This window comes from Pezoporus occidentalis, unplaced genomic scaffold, assembly GCF_034315485.1.
Source record: "Pezoporus occidentalis ecotype Australia unplaced genomic scaffold, CSIRO_AGI_Poc_V1 ctg1029, whole genome shotgun sequence".
Taxonomy (NCBI): domain Eukaryota; kingdom Metazoa; phylum Chordata; class Aves; order Psittaciformes; family Psittacidae; genus Pezoporus; species Pezoporus occidentalis.
Window position 1 is genome coordinate 14,687 of NW_026912811.1, and position 18,711 is coordinate 33,397.

The following is an 18,711-nucleotide window of genomic DNA, read 5'->3' on the forward strand; positions in this document are numbered from 1 at the left end:
CCAGAGAAGGAGTCACTTGTGGTTCCTGTCGCATTTAGGGACCCTCTACAAGATCTGAAATATCTCTAAACCCATTCTATTCTCTGTTGCCAAGAGTCAGATAAATTCTTTGCATAGTCCACAAGTATGTCAGAAGCATCCTAAGAGCTGCTCATCACTGCTGCAATGCAGCTGTGCTCAGGCATGGCTCATCCACACCATGTCTCTCAGATGCCCAAGCACCACAATGCCTTTCAGAGGTGATTTCACACCCTTTGCTTGACAACAAGCAAAATCCACCAGAAGCATCAATCTCTTCATGTCCAGGTGCACTAATAAAGCCCATTAACAACGGCAGTAACTATGTGGCTCTAAGGAGATGCCTTCCCCCTTCTCCCACATTGAGGGGAGGGAGTGGGTGACAAGTGAATGTCTACATGATTCATCCCTGATTATTCTCATGACATTCTCAACTGCCTTTCCTAATGCTACTTAAACAGGATTTCAGCAATGCAACGAGAGTTCCTGCAACCATTTCTACTCTCACAGTTGCCCCTTGTTAACATCTTCCTGTAAAACCCACCCCAAATGTTGATTTTGCCTTTGCTGACTTCACTAAGACAGTAACTGTCCCCACACCAAGTTTTTATCATTTCACTGGGGTTTTTCTTTCATTTTCCTATGAGCAGTGATGAGAACAGCAAGGAAACAGCAAGCACCTGAACTCAAATCAACAGGAGAACTGCAGTAGTACCTAAACAAAATTCTTTTCACTGATATCTGTCCAGTAGGTCCAAGTGTTGTGACACGTATTACCCACCATACTGTGGTCTTGGTGTATGGATTCATGAAACACTTCCCTGTCTACTTTCTTCAAGAGATTCTAGTTTATGGAGCTGGACATGTCCCTGTATTAGTTTGTTTCACAGAATCCCAGAGTGGTTTGGGTCAGAAAGAACCTTAAAGCTCATCCAGCTCCAACTTCTGCCACAGGCAGGGACCCCTTCCACTGGAGCAGCTTGCTCCAAGCCCCTGTGTCCAACCTGCCCTTGAGCACTGCCAGGGATGGGGCAGCCACAGCTTCTCTGGGCACCCTGTGCCAGCGCCTCAGCACCCTCCCAGGGAAGAGCTTCTGCCTAAGAGCTCAGCTCAGTCTCCCCTCGGGCAGGTTCAAGCCATTCCCCTTGGCCTGTCTCTACAGGCCCTTGTCCAAAGCTCCCCTTCAGCTTTCTCCCACTCCCCTATTAAAGTAAAGAAAGGCCACCGTAAAGTCTCCCTGGAGCCCTCCCCCTCTTGCTGCCCATTACAGTCATTCTATCACACTCCCCATCTGATCTTTCCCATCTCCTTTCTTCCACTATCGGGCACCTCTCCCTCAAGCTCTCCTTTCTGCCTTCAGTTTCCAGCACAATGGGTGGAGAAAGGTTAACAACACCATCAAGGAGAGCACAAGGACTGGGGCTGCCTCGGTCCCCAGAGTTGTTAAGAAACAAATTCCCCAGAAAGCCATCTCCAGGAAGAGAAAGGACAGGAGGGTGACCATGAGTAACCAGTATGGATGTACCAAGGGTAAGTTAAGCCTGGCCAACCTGAGTGCCTTGGGTGATGTGAGCATTGAGGTTTGCTTGGACAAGAAGTAGAGGACAGCATTTACCTCACCGTTAGCAAGGTCACCACGATCTTCTGTTGGCTCCTTTGCAGCCAAACTTGTGAGCTATGGTTTGAGTACAAGGAATTGAAGATGGGTGGAAAGCTGGTTCATTGTACATGGTGCCTAACATTGCTGATGGACCCTGGTACCAGCTCCTATTGGTGAGGTCCCTGTCACTTCCCTGCCATGATAATGTCAACCATGGCCCTTCTGAAGCTGTAACTGCCTCAGAAATGCTCCAAAAGTGGATGTCAAAGGTGGGTTTTTTCTCTGTTTTGCTCTAAGGGAGCCCAAAGCCCTGTTGCTCGCTCAGGCTGAGGTCATTTCCTCTGGGTACACTTCTCCTCCAAACTAATCCATACGGAGAAGAGATAATGACCTGCTTTGGGCTTTGTCACCTCCTGGGGCACAAAGAGATTCACAGTCCCACATCCCCACATCACTTGAAATAGGAAGGGGGTTTGCTGATGCTGGTTCATTCCCAGGCTCCCTGCACAGCTCCAGGCACGTTCATCTTCACATCCATCTCCGAGAGCATGAGGAGGGCAGCAGAGACAGAGCTGAGATGTAAGTGAGGGGCAGCATCTTCCAGCCCATCATTCTCCTGTGCTTCTCTCTTGCCAACAAGCAGCAGCTCCTGTCTTCATGTCCTGCCCTACTGCAGGGGCCTGGGCTTCTTGATGATGCTCTGGGCTTCCCAGGGAGCTGCTTGTGCTGTGTGCTCCCCACGCTGCTGCTGAGAAGGCAGGTTTGGAGATCACCCTGGTGGAGAGCACCCTCAGGACGCTTCCTCTTCTTACTGACCAAAAAGGGCTCCTGGATGAGCACCAAAAGCTTGCATGTACAGGATATTGAGGGTGCTCCTCATTGCTGAGATGAGACAGATCTGAAAGAGGACTTTTTTCCCTGAGCTCTTGGGGTTGCCTGTTTCTATTGAAGACTTGAGGAACAGGCGAAAGACCCAGGAAAAGATTTTAGAGCAAAGAAAGTGTGTCAGGAGGAGGGGGAAAACCAACCTAAACCTCTGTGGAAGAATGCATAGGTTAAAAGTATGGCTTTGGATGAGAGGAACTTAGACTTGCTACAGCTCCAGACCCTTGCCATGGGTAGGGTCACCTTTCACTAGAGCAGGCTGCTCCAATTCTTGGCAAACTGCACTTTACATAGTTCAGGAATTCATTACAATTTCTAGTTAGGAAGAAGCCCCAGTGGAGAGGGAAGGAGCGGGTGGGTGGGAAATGCCCACAAGAAGATGAGGGATCAGCTCTGCACTGTGAAAGCACCACGTTTCTCTGTGTTCCAGGTTGAGCCGGATGGTCTCCAAGCCCCAGACTCAGCACTAACGCAGCCAATGAAGTGCATCACTAAGGTAAAGCTACTCGGGTGTGCAACCTCCCCACTGCTTTCCACAGAGGTCATTGCTCAACATCTCAAGGTGAGCCAGAGGAGCACACACCACGTTGTGCCATGGTGTTTAACTGCTTGAGCACACCTTTGTTCTACCTGTGCTGGGACAGGACTTTCACCAACCTGTTCCTCATTGATCTGTGCCTGAACTCTCCCTTTCCATCCTGCAGGACTGTCTCTGAGCAGCTCCCACCACACAGAGGCTTTTCCACCTGGGACATCCCTGCCTCTTGGAGAAGAAACCTCCAGCCAGGAGCTCACCCACAAAGCACCATCCAGCCCATGGCACAAAGCAATTGCACCCAAGTGACCGAGTTCAGCCTGGCGGCATTCACAGAGGACCTGGTGACTCAGGGGAACTTGTTCCTGCTCTTCCTGCTCACCTACCTTGTCACCATTGTGGGCAACCTGGGCATCATCATCTTAATGAGGGCCAGCCCCCACCTCCACTCCCCCATGTATTATTTCCTGGGCAACCTGGCCTTTGTAGACCTCTGTTTCTCCACCATCGTCACCCCCAAGATGTTGGTTGACTTGATGTCAGAGAAGAAGAGCATTGCTTATGCTGGCTGCGTGGCTCAGGTCTTCCTCTTTGACTTCTTTGGGATGACTGAATACTTCCTGTTGGCTTCAATGGCCTATGACCGTTACGTGGCCATTTGCCATCCCCTGCTGTACCCCCTTGTCATGTCCCCAAAGTGCTGTTTCCAGCTGGTGACTGGCTCGTACCTCGTGGGGCTGACCAATGGTGTGGGACAGACCATCAGCATGTCCACCCTGTCCTTCTGCAGCTCCAGCACCATCGACCTCTTCTTCTGTGACATTTCCCCTCTCATCTCACTCTCCACCTCTGACACCACCCTCAGCCACATCATCCTGACCACTGCAGCATCTCTCTTTGGTGTGTCCAGCAGCCTGGTTGTCCTGCTCTCCTACGTGGCCATCATCGCCACCATCCTGAGCATCAATTCAGCCGAGGGCAAGCGCAAAGCCTTCTCCACCTGCACCTCCCACCTCACCACTGTCAGCATCTTCTACGGGGCATGCTTCTTCATGTACTTAAACCCCAGCTCAAACAGCTCAAGAGGAGCAGATAAATGGGCTGTGGTGCTCTACACCGTAGTGACTCCCCTGCTGAACCCCTTGATCTACAGCCTGAGAAATAAGGAGGTGAAGGATGCTCTGAGAAGATTCTTGAAAATAAAGTGATATTGAATATTTTCTGTTTAGGCTCAGGTAGAATGCAAATGTGGGGGAGATGCTCTGCTGTTTGTAAAGTATCTCAGATGGACAACATTTGGTAGGTCTTCTGCATCTGAACTTAAGTAATACAGAGGCTGCTTTGATATCGTCACCTTACTAATAAGAACATTGCAAAAGCTTTTACAGTTGTACTTACTTAAGGTATGGGCTGTGCAATTTGTTGCTCTCCTTTTGATTGGAAATCAGAATTAACAGAGAGTGAATTCTACTGTTCCACTAAGTCAAACTCCATTTCCAGACACTGTTGTGAAATCATTACGGCCTATACGCAAAGGACAAAAACATCTTCAGCAAGATCCATAGAGATGACAGTAAAGAAGTAGCACCTGGGTTCAGCAGTAGCAGTCATTTTTCTCCTTCTTGGTAGCTGGTGCAGTGCTGTGTTTTCCCTTTCTGCCTGGAAACAGAGCTGATAACACTGATGTTTTGGCTTGGCCAAGGACTTTGTGAGCCTCATGCTCTGCCAAGGAGGAGGGGAAGCCAGGAGGAAGCAGAGACAGGACACCTGACCCAAACTGACCAAAGAGGTATTCCATACCACAGCACGTCATGCCCAGGACGCAACTGAGAGTTACCCGTAAGAGCTAGGACTGGAGGGTTGGAGGAGGTATCAGTAGGCGCTTGGTCGGGCTGCGGGGCGGGGACGAGTTATCGGTTGGCTGGTGCTGAGGTGTTGTATTCTCTTCCCCTGTTATTTCCCTTATCATTATTATCATTGGTGGTAGCAGTAGTGATTTGTGTTATACCTTAGTTACCAAACTGTTCTTATCTCAACCCAGGGGAGTTGCATTCTTTTCGATTCTCCTCTCCGTCCCTCCATGAGTAAGGGGAGGGCAAGAATGGGGGGAAGTGAGTGAACGAGCTGGCTGGCTGGGTTTAAACCACGACAGATGTGCAGGAAGTATTTTTAGGTTTTGATTCTCAAACCTTATTAAATGATTTCCAGCACCATTCACCTCATTAAGTTTCAGAAAACCAAGAACTTAAGTTAAATGTGGGACTTGTGCAACCTCTACTATGAAAGAAGGGACTTTGAAAGTGTTTTAAGCTGTGGTAGTAATGAATTTCACCACCAAAGTGCAGATAGTATCAAGGAACCCCGGTCCACTGCTCCACACCTTTGCTTTCCATCCCCCTGTTGACAGCAATAAAAGCCATGATCTCCATGGCAGCCTGACCACAACAGAGCACAGGACATATGGCGTTGCTCATCAGCCTTCAGACTTGATGTACGGCAGCCCATGGCAGCCTGGAGCAATGACATTGCCTGCCCTGATGTCTCTCCTGCTGCCTTCCTGCACAGAGAGCTGATGGGTGATGGGCCAACTCCAAAATATACCGACTTGTGCATTACCTCAGCCCATAGAGCTGCAGCCTCTGCCAGGACCATGGTGAAGCTTTTACAACTCCCTGCACTCAAGGTATGAGCTGTGTTGTGTGCTGCTCTCCTTTTGCTTGCCAAATCAGAATAAACAGAGAGTGAATTCTACTGTTCCACCAAATCAAACTCCATTTCTAGACAGTCAGTAAGGGCCACAAGAAAAGGACAAAAACACCTTTAAAAAGGTACATTGACGTGGCAATAAATAACTGGCACAACATATAGGAAGTATTTTTAGGTTTTGATTCTCAAACCTCTTTAAATGATTTCCAGCACCATTCAGATCATTTCAGACAATCAAGAACTTACATTATATATGGTGTTTGTGTGACCTCCCTTGTGAATGAAGTTTCTTTGAAAGAGTTTTAAGACGTAAAAGTGATGAGTCCCCACCAAAGGCCGGATACTACCAAGGAAACCCCCATCCACTGCTCCACACCTTTGCTTCCCATCTCGCTGCTGGCAGCAATAAAAGATATAGTCTCCATGGCAGCCTGACCAGAACAGAGCACAGGACATATGGTGTTGCTCAGCAGGCTTCAGACCTGATACGTGGCAGCCCATGGCAGCCTGGAGCGATGGCATTGCCTGACCTGTTGTCTCTCCTGCTGCTTTCCTGCACAAAGAGTTGATTTTTGATGGAAAAACATTTTATACACGTACATATACGTACTCCAGTTTATGTACATAAAGCTGCAGCCTCTGTCAAGGCCATAGAGAAACCTGGAGTTATGGCTGAGTCATAGGGTTATCCTAGAGACATAGAACCACAGAATGGTTTGGGTTGGAAGGGAGCTTAAAGCTCCTCCAGCTCCAGCCCCTGCTACGGGCAGGGACCCCTTCCACTGGAGCAGCTTGCTCCAAGCCCCTGTGTCCAACCTGCCCTTGAACACTGCCAGGGATGGGGCAGCCACAGCTTCTCTGGGCACCCTGTGCCAGCGCCTCAGCACCCTCACAGGGAAGAGCTTCTGCCTCAGAGCTCAGCTCAGTCTCCCCTCGGGCAGGTTCAAGCCATTCCCCTTGGCCTGTCCCTACAGGCCCTTGTCCAAAGCTCCCATTCACCTTTCTTGCACTCCCCTATTAAGGTATTGAAAGGCCACAGTAAAGTCTCCCTGGAGCCCTTCCCCCTCTTGCTGCCCATTACAGTCCTTTATCACACTCCTTATCTAATCCTCCCCTTCCTCTTCTTCCCACTTTCAGGCATCTCTGCCTCAGGCTCTCCTTTTTCTCTTTTGTTTCCAGCACAATGGGCTGAAGAAGGTCAATGTCATCATCAAGGAGAGCACAAGGACTGGGCCTGCCTCAGACTCCAGTGAGGTTAAGAACAAAATCTAAGAGGTTCTGGACAGAAAGCTTCCCTTCCTCTCCAGGCAGATGAAGGACAGGAGGGTGACCATGAGGAGCCAGCAGGAAGGTACCAAGGCCAAGTCACGCCTGACCAACGTGAGTGCCTTGGGTGATGTGAGCATTGAGGTTTGCATGGACAAGAAGTAGAGGACAGCATTTACCTCACCGTTAGCAAGGTCACCACGATCTTCTGTTGGCTCTTTGCAGCCAAACTTGTGAGCTATGGTTTGAGTAAAAGGAACTGAAGATGGGTGGAAAGCTGGTTCATTGTACATGATGCCTGACACTGCTGATGGACACTGGAACCAGTACTGGATCAGTTCCCACTGGCAAGGTACCCCCTCAGCTTCCTGCCACGATAATGTCAACCATGGCCCTTGTGAAGCTGTAACTGAAATATCACTTGAAATAGGAAGGGGGTTTGCTGATGCTGGTTCATTCCCAGGCTCCCTGCACAGCTCCAGCCACGTTCATCTTCACATCCATCTCCGAGAGCATGAGGAGGGCAGCAGAGACAGAGCTGAGATGTAAGTGAGGGGCAGCATCTTCCAGCCCATCATTCTCCTGTGCTTCTCTCTTGCCAACAAGCAGCAGCTCCTGCCTCCATTTCCTGCCCTACTGCAGGGTCCTGGGCTTCTTGATGATGCTCTGGGCTTCCCAGGGAGCTGCTTGTGCTGTGTGCTCCCCACGCTGCTGCTGAGAAGGCAGGTTTGGAGATCACCCTGGTGGAGAGCACCCTCAGGAGGCTTCCTCTTCTCAGTGACCACAGATGTTTCCTGGATGAGCACCAGAAGCTTTCCTGTACAGGACATTCAGGGTGCTCCCCATTGCTGAGATGAGGCAGCTCCAAAGATTGTATATATTCCCCCAAAAGAGATGATCAAGAAGAGGTTACTGAACACTGGGGGTTGCATATGTCTGTTGAAGACCCCATGAACAGGCTAAAGACCCAGGAAAAGCATTTAGAGATGAAAGAGCGTGTCAGGAGAAAGAAGAAATCACTATAAAAGCCTATGTACGATTGCACATGGTGCTGGGAGAGACTGTAAAGCTATTCCGGCTCCAAACCCGTGCCACGAGCAGGGTCACCTCCAACTAGAGCAGGCTGCTCCAAGCCCCATCCGACCTGCACTTTCCATTGGTCAGGAATTTGTTCCAGTTAAGAAGAAGTCCCAGCAGAGAGGGAAGGAGCAGGTGGTTGGGAAATGCCCACAAGAAGATGAGGGATCAGCTCTGCACTGTGAAAGCACCACATTTCTCTGTGTTCCAGGTTGAGCCGGATGGTCTCCAAGCCCCAGGCTCAGCACTAATGCAGACAATGAAGTGCAGCACTAAGGTAAAGCTACTCGGGTGTGCCACCTCCCCACTGCTTTCCACAGAGGTCATTGCTCAACATCTCAAGGTGAGCCACAGGAGCAGGCACCACGTTGTGCCATGGTGTTTAACTGCTTGAGCACCCCTTTGTTCTACCTGTGCTGGCACAGGACTTTCACCAACCTGTTCCTCATTGAGCTGTGCCTGAACTCTCCCTTTCCATCCTGCAGGACTGTCTCTGAGCAGCTCCCACCACACAGAGGCTTTTCCACCTGGGACATCCCTGCCTCTTGGAGAAGAAACCTCCAGCCAGGAGCTCACACACAAAGCACCATCCAGCCCATGGCACAAAGCAATTGCACCCAAGTGACCGAGTTCAGCCTGGCGGGGTTCACAGAGGACCCGGTGACTCAGGTCTACTTGTTCCTGCTCTTCCTGCTCACCTACCTTGTCACCATTGTGGGCAACCTGGGCATCATCATCTTAATCAGGGCCAGCCCCCACCTCCACTCCCCCATGTATTATTTCCTGGGCAACCTGGCCTTTGTAGACCTCTGTTTCTCCACCATCATCACCCCCAAGATGTTGGTTGACTTGATGTCAGAGAAGAAGAGCATTGCTTATGCTGGGTGTGTGGCTCAGGTCTTCCTCTTTCAGCTTTTTGGGATAACAGAATGCTTCCTGCTGGTTTCGATGGCCTATGACCGTTACGTGGCCATTTGCCATCCCCTGCTGTACCCCCTTGTCATGTCCCCAAAGTGCTGTTTTCAGCTGGTGACTGTCTCGTACTTCATGGGGCTGACCAATGGTGTGGGACAGACCATCAGCATGTCCACCCTGTCCTTCTGCAGCTCCAGCACCATCGACCTCTTCTTTTGTGACATTTCCCCTCTCATCTCACTCTCCACCTCTGACACCACCCTCAGCCACATCATCCTGACCACTGCAGCATCTCTCTTTGGTGTGTCCAGCAGCCTGGTTATCCTGCTCTCCTACGTGGCCATCATCGCCACCATCCTGAGCATCAATTCAGCCGAGGTCAAGCACAAAGCCTTCTCCACCTGCACCTCCCACCTCACCGCTGTCAGTATCTTGTATGGGGCATCCTTTTTCACATACTTAAATCCCAGCTCAAGAGGAGCAGATAAATGGGCTGTGGTATTCTACGCCATGGTGACTCCCATGTTGAACCCCTTGATCTACAGCCTGAGGAATAAGGAGGTGAAAGAGGCCTTTAGGAGACTCTTGAAAATTAAGTGATCTTGAATTTTTTAAGTTTAGGCTCAGGTAGAGCACAGATGTGGGGGAGATGCTCAGCTCTTTGTAAATTATCTCAAATAGGCAACATGTTGAAGAGGTCCTCTCCACCTTAACTTACATCATGCACTGGCTGCTTTGATTTCACCAGCTGAGAATACAAATAAGAACATTGTAAAAGCTTCTACAATTCCCTGTACTCAAGGTATGCACTGTGTTTTGGGTTGCTCTCCTTTTGCTTGGCAAATCAGAATAAACAGAGTGAAATCTACTGTTGCACTAAATCAAACTCCATTTCTAGAGAGTTATTAAGGGCCATAAGGACACAAACAGCTTTCACAAGAAAAATAGAGAGGACAGCAAATTACTAGCACAATATGGAGGAAGTTTTTTTAGATTTTGATTCTCAAACCTCATTGAATGATTTCCAGCACCATTCACCTCATTTCATTTCAAACAGCAAAGGCCTTAAGTTAAATGTGGTACTTGGGTGACCTGTGTTATGAATGAAGGCAATTTGAAAGCATTTTAAGATGTTTTAGTGAAGAATCGCCACCACAGGGCAGATAAAATCAAGGAAGCCCTGATCCACACCTTTGCTTTCCATTCCCATGTTGACAGCAATAAAAGCCATGATCTCCTTGGCAGCCTGACCAGAACAGGTCGCAGCAGCTGTGGTGATTTTCAACAGTCTTCAGACCTGATAAGTGGCAGCCCATGGCAGCCTGGAGCAATGGCATTGCCTGCCCTAATGTCTATCCTGTTGCTTTCCTGCACAGAGTGCTGACTAGTATACAAAAAACACCCCAAAATTGACACCAGTGTGCCTCCGCTCATAGAGATGCAGTCTCTGCCAGGACCATGGTCACCCAAGGCTCTGTCCAGCCTGGCCTTGGACACCGTCAGGGATGGAGCAGTCACAGCTTCCCTGGGCAACCCATTCCAGTGCCTCACTACCCTCACAGGAAAGAGCTTCTTCCTTAGATCCAATCTAAACTTCCCCTGTTTCAGTTTTAACCTGTTACCCCTTGTTCTATCACTACAGTTCCTAATGAAGAGTCCCTCCCCAGCATTCTCAAAGCCCCCCTTCAGATACTGGAAGCTGCTCTGAGGTCTCCACGCAGCCTTCTCTTCTCCAGGCTGAACAGCCCCAACTTTCTCAGCCTGTCTTCATACGGGAGGTGCTCCAGTCCCCTGAGCATCCTCGTGGCCTCCTCTGGACTTGTTCCAACAGTTCCATGTCCTTTTTATGTTGAGGACACCAGAACTGCACACAATGCTCCAGATGAGGTCTCAGAAGAGCAGAATAGAGGGGCAGGACCAACTCCTTGGACCTGCTGGTCACGCTGCTTTTGATTAGGATGGACAGGAGACGGCACTGTGCAGACAGACCTCCTCTCCTTCCCACCTCTCCCCATATACGACTTATATCTGCTATAAAATGGGATGTTAGCAGTAGCTCGGTTTGTTGCACATCACTGTGATTTATCTGAATTAAACATTCATTACTTATGCCCAAAGCAGTAGGTCAGGTGGTGGCTCCATGTGTCATAGAATCATAGAGTGGTTTGGATTGGAAAGAACCTTCAGATCATCCAGTCCCAAGCCCCTATCATGGGCAGGTACACCTTCCCCTGGAGCAGGTTGCTCCAAGCCACTGTGACCAACCTGGCCTTGAACACTGCCAGGGATGGAGCATTTGCCACTTATTTGGGCAACCAGAAGTCATGAAGTAACGTGTGCTTATTCCCGAGCTGTCCCAGTTATTTCTTCATGATGCTGTACTGAACCACACAGACATAATTCCAGAGTCCTAGACCATTACACTAATGAAACATACACATGAGCACATGCATGAACCAGTGTCAAGAAGCACAAAGGCATCTGGGACTGAGTTCAGTTGCCTGAACATTGACTATTAACACCCTGGAGAGGCCCCTGGGTCTCCCTCTGAGCTTTCAGATGTTGCTCCAGATCGACCCAACCCTTCTGAAGGTTGCAGGATGTACCTGTCAAGTGCAACGCAATGTCCTTGGCCCTTCAGGATGGAGCAAATGACACATTTGTATAGGAGAGCTACCAAACCTAACCTGGGGCATTTCACTGCATCTGTCTCTTTCCCTGCAACTGAAGTGATAGTTTCCACCACCACTTATAGGAAAACATGCAAAAAAAGTGGTTTCTTGGAACTTAAATTACCTTCTTTTCCCCCTTTATGAAGTTTTACTCCAACTGAAAGGAAAACTAAAAGCTTTTAAGAGTGTTGGGAAGAGGGATTAGGAGATCTGAGGTAGTTTCATCTTCTTCACATTTAGATAATTAATAGTTGAGTCATTAAACCAGAACTTTGTGTCTCTATCTGTGCTCAGTGAAGGTGTGTTTCTGTATCTCTAGTATTTGTTCAGATAAAGAGAGCAGTTTTAAGAGTTCAAGTTTAAAGACACACACACACAGTGTCCTCCCCTCACTGTGTTTCCATGCCCATCAGAGGCTGGGGTCAGGCTGCATGAACTGGGCTCCTTTTAGACTCATTGAACCAACCAGGTCGGTAAAGCCCTTTAACCTCATCAAGTCCAGCAATTCCTATCACTGCCAAGGCCATCCCTAACCCATGGCACTGAGGCCTCATCTCCACCATGCGTGAACACTTGCAGAGCCGGTGCCTGCAGCCCTGCCCTGGGCAGCCTGTTCCAATGCCTGAGCACCCTCTGGGGCAGGAATTGTTCCTCAGCTCCATCTAAACCTGCCCTGGTGCATCTTGAGGCCGTTTCCTCTTGTCCTGTCTTTTGGATTAAAACAAACTGAAATTAGGTTTGAGGGGGCCAGCTGATCCAGTTTGACCTCCAGGAGGCCTTCACATCCTGACTGGAATTAGATTGATCCAGAGAAAGCTATTTAGAGATGCATACTCCATGGACAGAGGGTGCATGGTACAAGTGCTTCTGGTGTTCAGACCTGCTCTAGACCGCATCCATCCTCACCAGCTGTCCTAGGATGTGATAAAACATTCTCTTATTTCTATCCATTCTAGAAGGGACCTAACTGGCTCATAGCTAGGCAATGAATTGTAAATGTTTAATCAGGTGATCTCATTCCCATGCTTATTCTCCAATCCCAAATTCATAATGGTAGGAAAATCACATTTATGAAAGCCAGTCAGGCATGGAGGATGGATGTAGTGGACTACAACTTGCCTTACAGCCTAAGAGACACAAACAAATCCATCCCAAGGCAAATAATGACAAGAAGTTTAAAGTATGAGGTGTCCTTAAGGAGGTCCAAAGGTGAGGAGAAATGCAATGAAGAACCCCAGTTCTCTTAACTAGGGGTGCAAAAGTAGATAGGGACAAAGGAAGATCCACATGATCTGCACATGTCATGAAGACAGGGATGTGTCTTTAAAGAGAGAGTAGGACCAAGCTTGCATGGGCACAGAAAGCCCTCCAGCAGGCCCGAGATCCAGGCTTTCACAATACAAGCACTCACAGCTATTTCCATCACAAGTGATGCTGCTCACTTTGCCAAAGCAAGAAGTGGTCCCTGGGGACCAAGCACCCTTCCAGGAGTCACCAGCTTTAACAAGACCTTCTGGGGTTTACCAAGGAAGTTTCCTCATCACCACGAAAGCTTCTCAGAAGACTTGGATGTGACTTCCCTCATTCTTCATAACAAGCCATCAGAGATTAATTAGCTGGGGATAACAAGAAAGAAACTTTCTTCTTTGTTAACAGCAAAGTTCACTTCTACAGCTGCCTTGCTTGACAGAGATGGCTCATGTCCAAAGCCAGTGAGTTGGAGGGTCAGTGTGTTGGCATGTTTGTGTATTAAGGACAATTTCATGGGCCTGGATCATAGAATCCCAGCCTGGTTTGTGTTGGAAGGGAGCTTAAAGCTCCTCCAGCTCCAACCCCTGCCATGGGCAGGGACACCTTCCACTGGAGCAGCTTGCTCCAAGCCCCTGTGTCCAACCTGGCCTTGAACACTGCCAGGGATGGGGCAGCCACAGCTTCTCTGGGCACCCTGTGCCAGCGCCTCAGCACCCTCACAGGGAAGAGCTTCTGCCTAAGAGCTCAGCTCAGTCTCCCCTCGGGCAGGTTAAAGCCATTCCCCTTGGCCTGTCCCTACAGGCACCTGTCCTAAGCCCCTCTCCATGTTTCCTGAAACCCCTTTAGGCACAGGTTTATGGGGAAACGTTCCTTTCTTATGGCTCTGAAAGGAGCAAACCAACACTAGTATCTTCTAGGCAATAATTTCCTGTCCACACATGCAGAATAGAAACCCCTTGTCAGGAAGTTAACATTTGCTATTAGCAACCTTTATAAAAGCAAACACACAGCCAGGACACTGCCGACATTCATTTTCCTTTCCTATTCTGTCCAGGAAATGATTTATGCATGCTGAGCTTTGAGGCTCTACTGCATTAGACATTATTGACCAACAGAAATGATTGAGGACAGGTTGGATGGGGCTTGCAGCAACCTGCTCTACTGGAAGGTGTTTCTGCCTGTGGCAGGGGGCTGGAACTGGGTGAGCTTTAAGCTCCCTTCCAACCCAAACCATTCCATGGTTGTATGAAAAGCTGCTTTCACCTGTTCTCGGGGCTTTCACCACTTCTCTGGGCACCCTGTGCCAGCACCTCACCACCCTCACAGGGAAGAGCTTCTGCCTAAGAGCTCATCTCAAGCCACCCCCATGTCTTTCCAAGCCATCAATAGTGGTAAAGGCAGACACCGAGATGAACTCACCAGTGTTTGAAGATCTCCTTGCTTCTTCCACCACCAACCCCAGAAGGTTTCTTCGCTCCATAATAGCAGCAGTGGTGTCTAAAAGAATCCACACTAATATCCCCCAGTTCATTTTCAAAAACTAAGTAAAGATAACATGGCCAACAGTTTTAAAGGGAGTACTGAAATCAAACTGAACTTATCCTTTTTATTTCTACACCAAGGGAAACTAAGGTAGCTCAGCTTCCAGCCACCCTACAGACAACAGCTTGGTACTCCATGTTCCTGAAGTTTCCTATACACCTAGAACCCACACACTGGAGAGGAACCGCATGCCCAGGGTAGGATCGACGCAATCAAAACCCAAGTCTTCAAATCCTTTCCAATCAAAAGGGAAAACCATATTTCCCTTGCTTCAGGACATTTCTTAACTCACCAGCTAAAAGAGACATAACAGAGACCCCCAAAAACAAACCCACTCACACTCTTTAAGACATGACTTACATTAAGACCCAAACATGAGTGCTTCTGCTTACCTATTTATGAGCCAAGGTCCCATTACAGCTGATGAGACTCAGGCCAATGCAATCAGCAGAGCTCATTCAGATCTCTTCACCTGGAGCAATGGAGGTGTCTGCCTTGCAGTGAGAGGCATGAACCCCACCAAATCTCCCTCAACATTAAAGGGAGCTGATGGACCCAGTAAACACATAGAGGTGACATGGTGCATTCAAATGTAAGGAGATAAGTGCTTCCCTAAGGACATTTGAGGTGATTCCTAAATCCAGTCACTAAGTACCCAAAGAAGGGGAGGTAGCTCCTACCCAGCATTTGCTCAGCTGCCTTTAAACCACATTTAACTACAATGAAAGCAGCTCCACCTGAGAGTGGGGAGCTAAAGCCATTAGGAGCTCCTCAGCAGGAATGCCAGAAGCCAGGCACCTCATTGCCTGCTCATCATGACCCAGCAGGAAGATGCATTGCAATGCTGGCTGCTGCTTCTCCTTCCTGGAACCTCCCCTGGTGTTTGCTCTGCTCTCCTGGTCAGAGGATAACCCCATTGAAGGCAGTGGCAGCCCTTAGACACAGCAAACCACTGGTTTCCTTAAACACACACAACAAGGAGCAAAAAGGTTTCCCTTTTGAGAGCAGCAGCTCCAAAGTGAAGCCACAATGAGCAGAGCGATAGGGTTGTAGCCACAGACTTGTGTTTTCAAGACACTAAGAGCTCATGTTCCTGTTTAAACACTTGGTGATGGTGAAGGAGAGAGCAGCTGGACATAAAGTCATTGAATATTGTTGTAGAAGGCACCAGAGAGACCTTATTGTGGCCTTTCAGTACCTTATGGGGGCTGGAGAGGGGCTTTGGACAAGGGCCTGTAGGGACAGGCCAAGGGGAATGGCTTGAACCTGCCCGAGGGGAGACTGAGATGAGCTCTGAGGCAGAAGCTCTTCCCTGGGAGGGTGCTGAGGCGCTGGCACAGGGTGCCCAGAGAAGCTGTGGCTGCCCCATCCCTGGCAGTGTTCAAGGCCAGGTTGGACACAGGGGCTTGGAGCAAGCTGCTCCAGTGGAAGGGGTCCCTGCCCGTGGCAGGGGTTGGAGCTGGAGGAGCTTTAAGGTCCCTTCCAGCCCGAACCATTCCATGATTCGATGATTTCAGGGACAGAGAAAGGATTCATGCAAGAATTAATGGTGTCCCATTCTTTTTGACTTGATGCCTCCTGCAAGTTCTCCATGTGCTTTATTGTGCAGATGAGGATAAATCTGAGATTTCCTATTGTGAATGTGCAGCATGGGAAATTCCAGTTAGAAACAGAGGGAGAGAGAAAACCCCACTGTAAGAGCAGTCAAACACTGACATAGGGGCCAGGGAGGGTGTGAAACCTCTGCCCCTGCTTGTCCCCAAGGCTCAGGAGGAAAACAACCTTTGGCTGGGTTAAATAATAACCAGGGAATTATCAGGAAGCTCTGGGAACAAAGCAGGATTCAGCTGATTGACCCTGGGTGCCTGTGAGTTGTGTGTTGTTAAGGAATCAGCAAACACTTTGATCCTGACTTAACTGAATCCAGCCATGGAGCTTCTCCTTCCAGCCTAGGTTGTTATGTGTGTCTAGGATAGCCCTAAGGCTCAGCCATGGCTCCGGGTTTCACCATGGTCCTGGCAGAGGCTGCAGCTCTATGGGCTGAGGTAATGCACACATTGGAGTATTTTGAAGTGGTTTAGGTATGCAATGTTTGCCCATCACCAATCAGCTCTCTGTGAAGGAAAGCAACAGGAGAGACATCAGGGCAGGCAATGCCATCGGTACAGGCATCCATGGGCTGCCACATAGGAGGTCTGAAGGCTGATGAGCAACACCACAGCTCCTGTGCTCTGTTGTGGTCAGGCTGCCATGGAGATCATGGCTTCTATTGCTGCCAACAGGGAGCTCAAAAGCAAAGGTGAGGAGCAGTGGATGGGGACTCCTTTATAGTTTCTGCCCTTTGGTGGGGATTCATCACTATCACGTCTTAAAACGCTTTCAAAGCACCTTCATTCATACCAGAGGTCTCACAAGTACCATAGTTCACTTAAATTCTTTGCTGTCTGAAATGAAATGAGGTGAATGGTGCTGGAAATCTTTTAATGAGGTTTGTGCATCAAAACCTGAAAATACTGCCTGCATGGCATCACACTTATTTGCTGTCATCTCTATTTCTCTTGCTAAAGGTGTTTTTGTCCTTTTCTTAAGGCCCTCAATGAATTTAACAACACTGTCTAGAAATGGAGTTTGATCCAGTGGAACGGTAGAATTCACTCTCTGTTTATTCTCATTTGCCAAGCAAAAGGGAGAGCAAAAAGGAAAAGAGCTTTAAGCTCATCAAGTTCAAGCGTTCCCCAGCACTGCCAAGGCCACCCCTAACCCATGGCACTGAGGGCCTTGTCTATAGGGTTTGTGAACAGTTGCAGGGCCGGTGCCTGCAGCCCTGCCCTGGGCAGCCTGTTCCAATGCCTGAGCACCCTCTGGGGCAGGAATTGTTCCTCAGCTCCATCTAAACCTGCCCTGGTGCAGCTTGAGGCCGTTTCCTCTTGTCCCATCCCTTGTTCCTTGGGAGCAGAGAACAGTCCACTCCTAGTTCCATCCTCCTGTCAGGCAGGCGTAGAGGGCAGTAAGGTCCCCCTTATCCTAAGATGAAGAGAAGTGCATGCTTGTAGTTGTCTACCTGTGTCTTCATTAGGTGAAATAAATGACTAATTAAACAATTAGGTGAAATTAACTTCTAAATATAATTATCAAATTTTGGAGAATGAAATTATTTGTATTCTCAGTCACATCAACCAGTGCATCACATAAGGCTGGGTGCAGAAGACCCCCAACATGTTATCCATACTTAACCAAAAGCTGAGCATCTACCCTCTACATCTCCATTCTATCTGGTCCTATATTGGGAGAATTCAAGATCATTTTATTTTCAAGAGTCTCCTCAAAGCCTCCTTCACCTCCTTATTCCTCAGGCTGTAGATCAAGGGGTTCAGCATGGGAGTCACCACAGTGTAGAGCACCACAGCCCATTTATCTGCTGCTCTTGAGCTGTGAGAGCTGGGGAATAAATACATAAAAAAGGATGCCCCATAGAAGATGCTGACAGTGGTGAGGTGGGAGGTGCAGGTGGAGAAGGCTTTGCGCTTGCCCTCGGCTGAATTGATGCTCAGGATGGTGGCGATGATGGCCACGTAGGAGAGCAGGATAACCAGGCTGCTGGACACACCAAAGAGAGATGCTGCAGTGGTCAGGATGATGTGGCTGAGGGTGGTGTCAGAGGTGGAGAGTGAGATGAGAGGGGAAATGTCACAGAAGAAGAGGTCGATGGTGCTGGAGCTGCAGAAGGACAGGGTGGACATGCTGATGGTCTGTCCCACACCATTGGTCAGCCCCATGAGGTACGAGCCAGTCACCAGCTGGAAACAGCACTTTGGGGACATGACAAGGGGGTACAGCAGGGGATGGCAAATGGCCACGTAACGGTCATAGGCCATCGAAGCCAGCAGAAAGCTTTCACTTATCCCAAAAAATTCGAAGAGGAAGACCTGAGCGCCGCAGCCAGCATAAGCAATGCTCTTCTTCTCTCACTCGTAATTATCTATTTTTCTTACAAGATTCTTGACCTTGTTCTCCGCTCCAATAAAATTCGTCACTCTAACCTGCGAGTTCTTTATTAAAGCTGCTGGGGTGGGAGGGAACAGGAAGTGTAGTTTTACATCTGCTTGCTGAAAAAGAGTCAGAGAAAAGGTTACAAAAGATTCATTGCATTTGTTTGTGCCTTTCAAAGAGAAGAAGTTGGTGGGAATCAAGCTCTCAAGTTGCACTTCTGAATATTCAGGGGAATCCCTCCCCAGGCTGCAGCT

The 18,711-nt window shown here is 48.9% G+C and overlaps 2 protein-coding genes and 1 pseudogene across 2 annotated transcripts; 2 read left to right on the forward strand and 1 right to left on the reverse strand.

Moving 5' to 3' along the window:
- The first annotated feature begins 3,319 nt into the window (after positions 1 to 3,319).
- On the forward strand, positions 3,320 to 4,246 carry LOC134162516 (olfactory receptor 5G25-like). The gene has a single exon (XM_062616422.1). The coding sequence runs from the start codon at positions 3,320 to 3,322 to the stop codon at positions 4,244 to 4,246; it is 927 nt and encodes a 308-aa protein (XP_062472406.1).
- Positions 4,247 to 8,576: 4,330 nt separating this feature from the next.
- On the forward strand, positions 8,577 to 9,642 carry LOC134162523 (olfactory receptor 5G3-like). The gene has a single exon (XM_062616434.1). It carries the CDS (start codon positions 8,685 to 8,687, stop codon positions 9,600 to 9,602), a length of 918 nt encoding a protein of 305 aa, XP_062472418.1. The 5' UTR covers positions 8,577 to 8,684; the 3' UTR covers positions 9,603 to 9,642.
- Positions 9,643 to 17,725: 8,083 nt separating this feature from the next.
- On the reverse strand, positions 17,726 to 18,573 carry LOC134162530 (olfactory receptor 5G3-like; annotated as a pseudogene).
- Between the last annotated feature and the right edge of the window lie 138 nt (positions 18,574 to 18,711).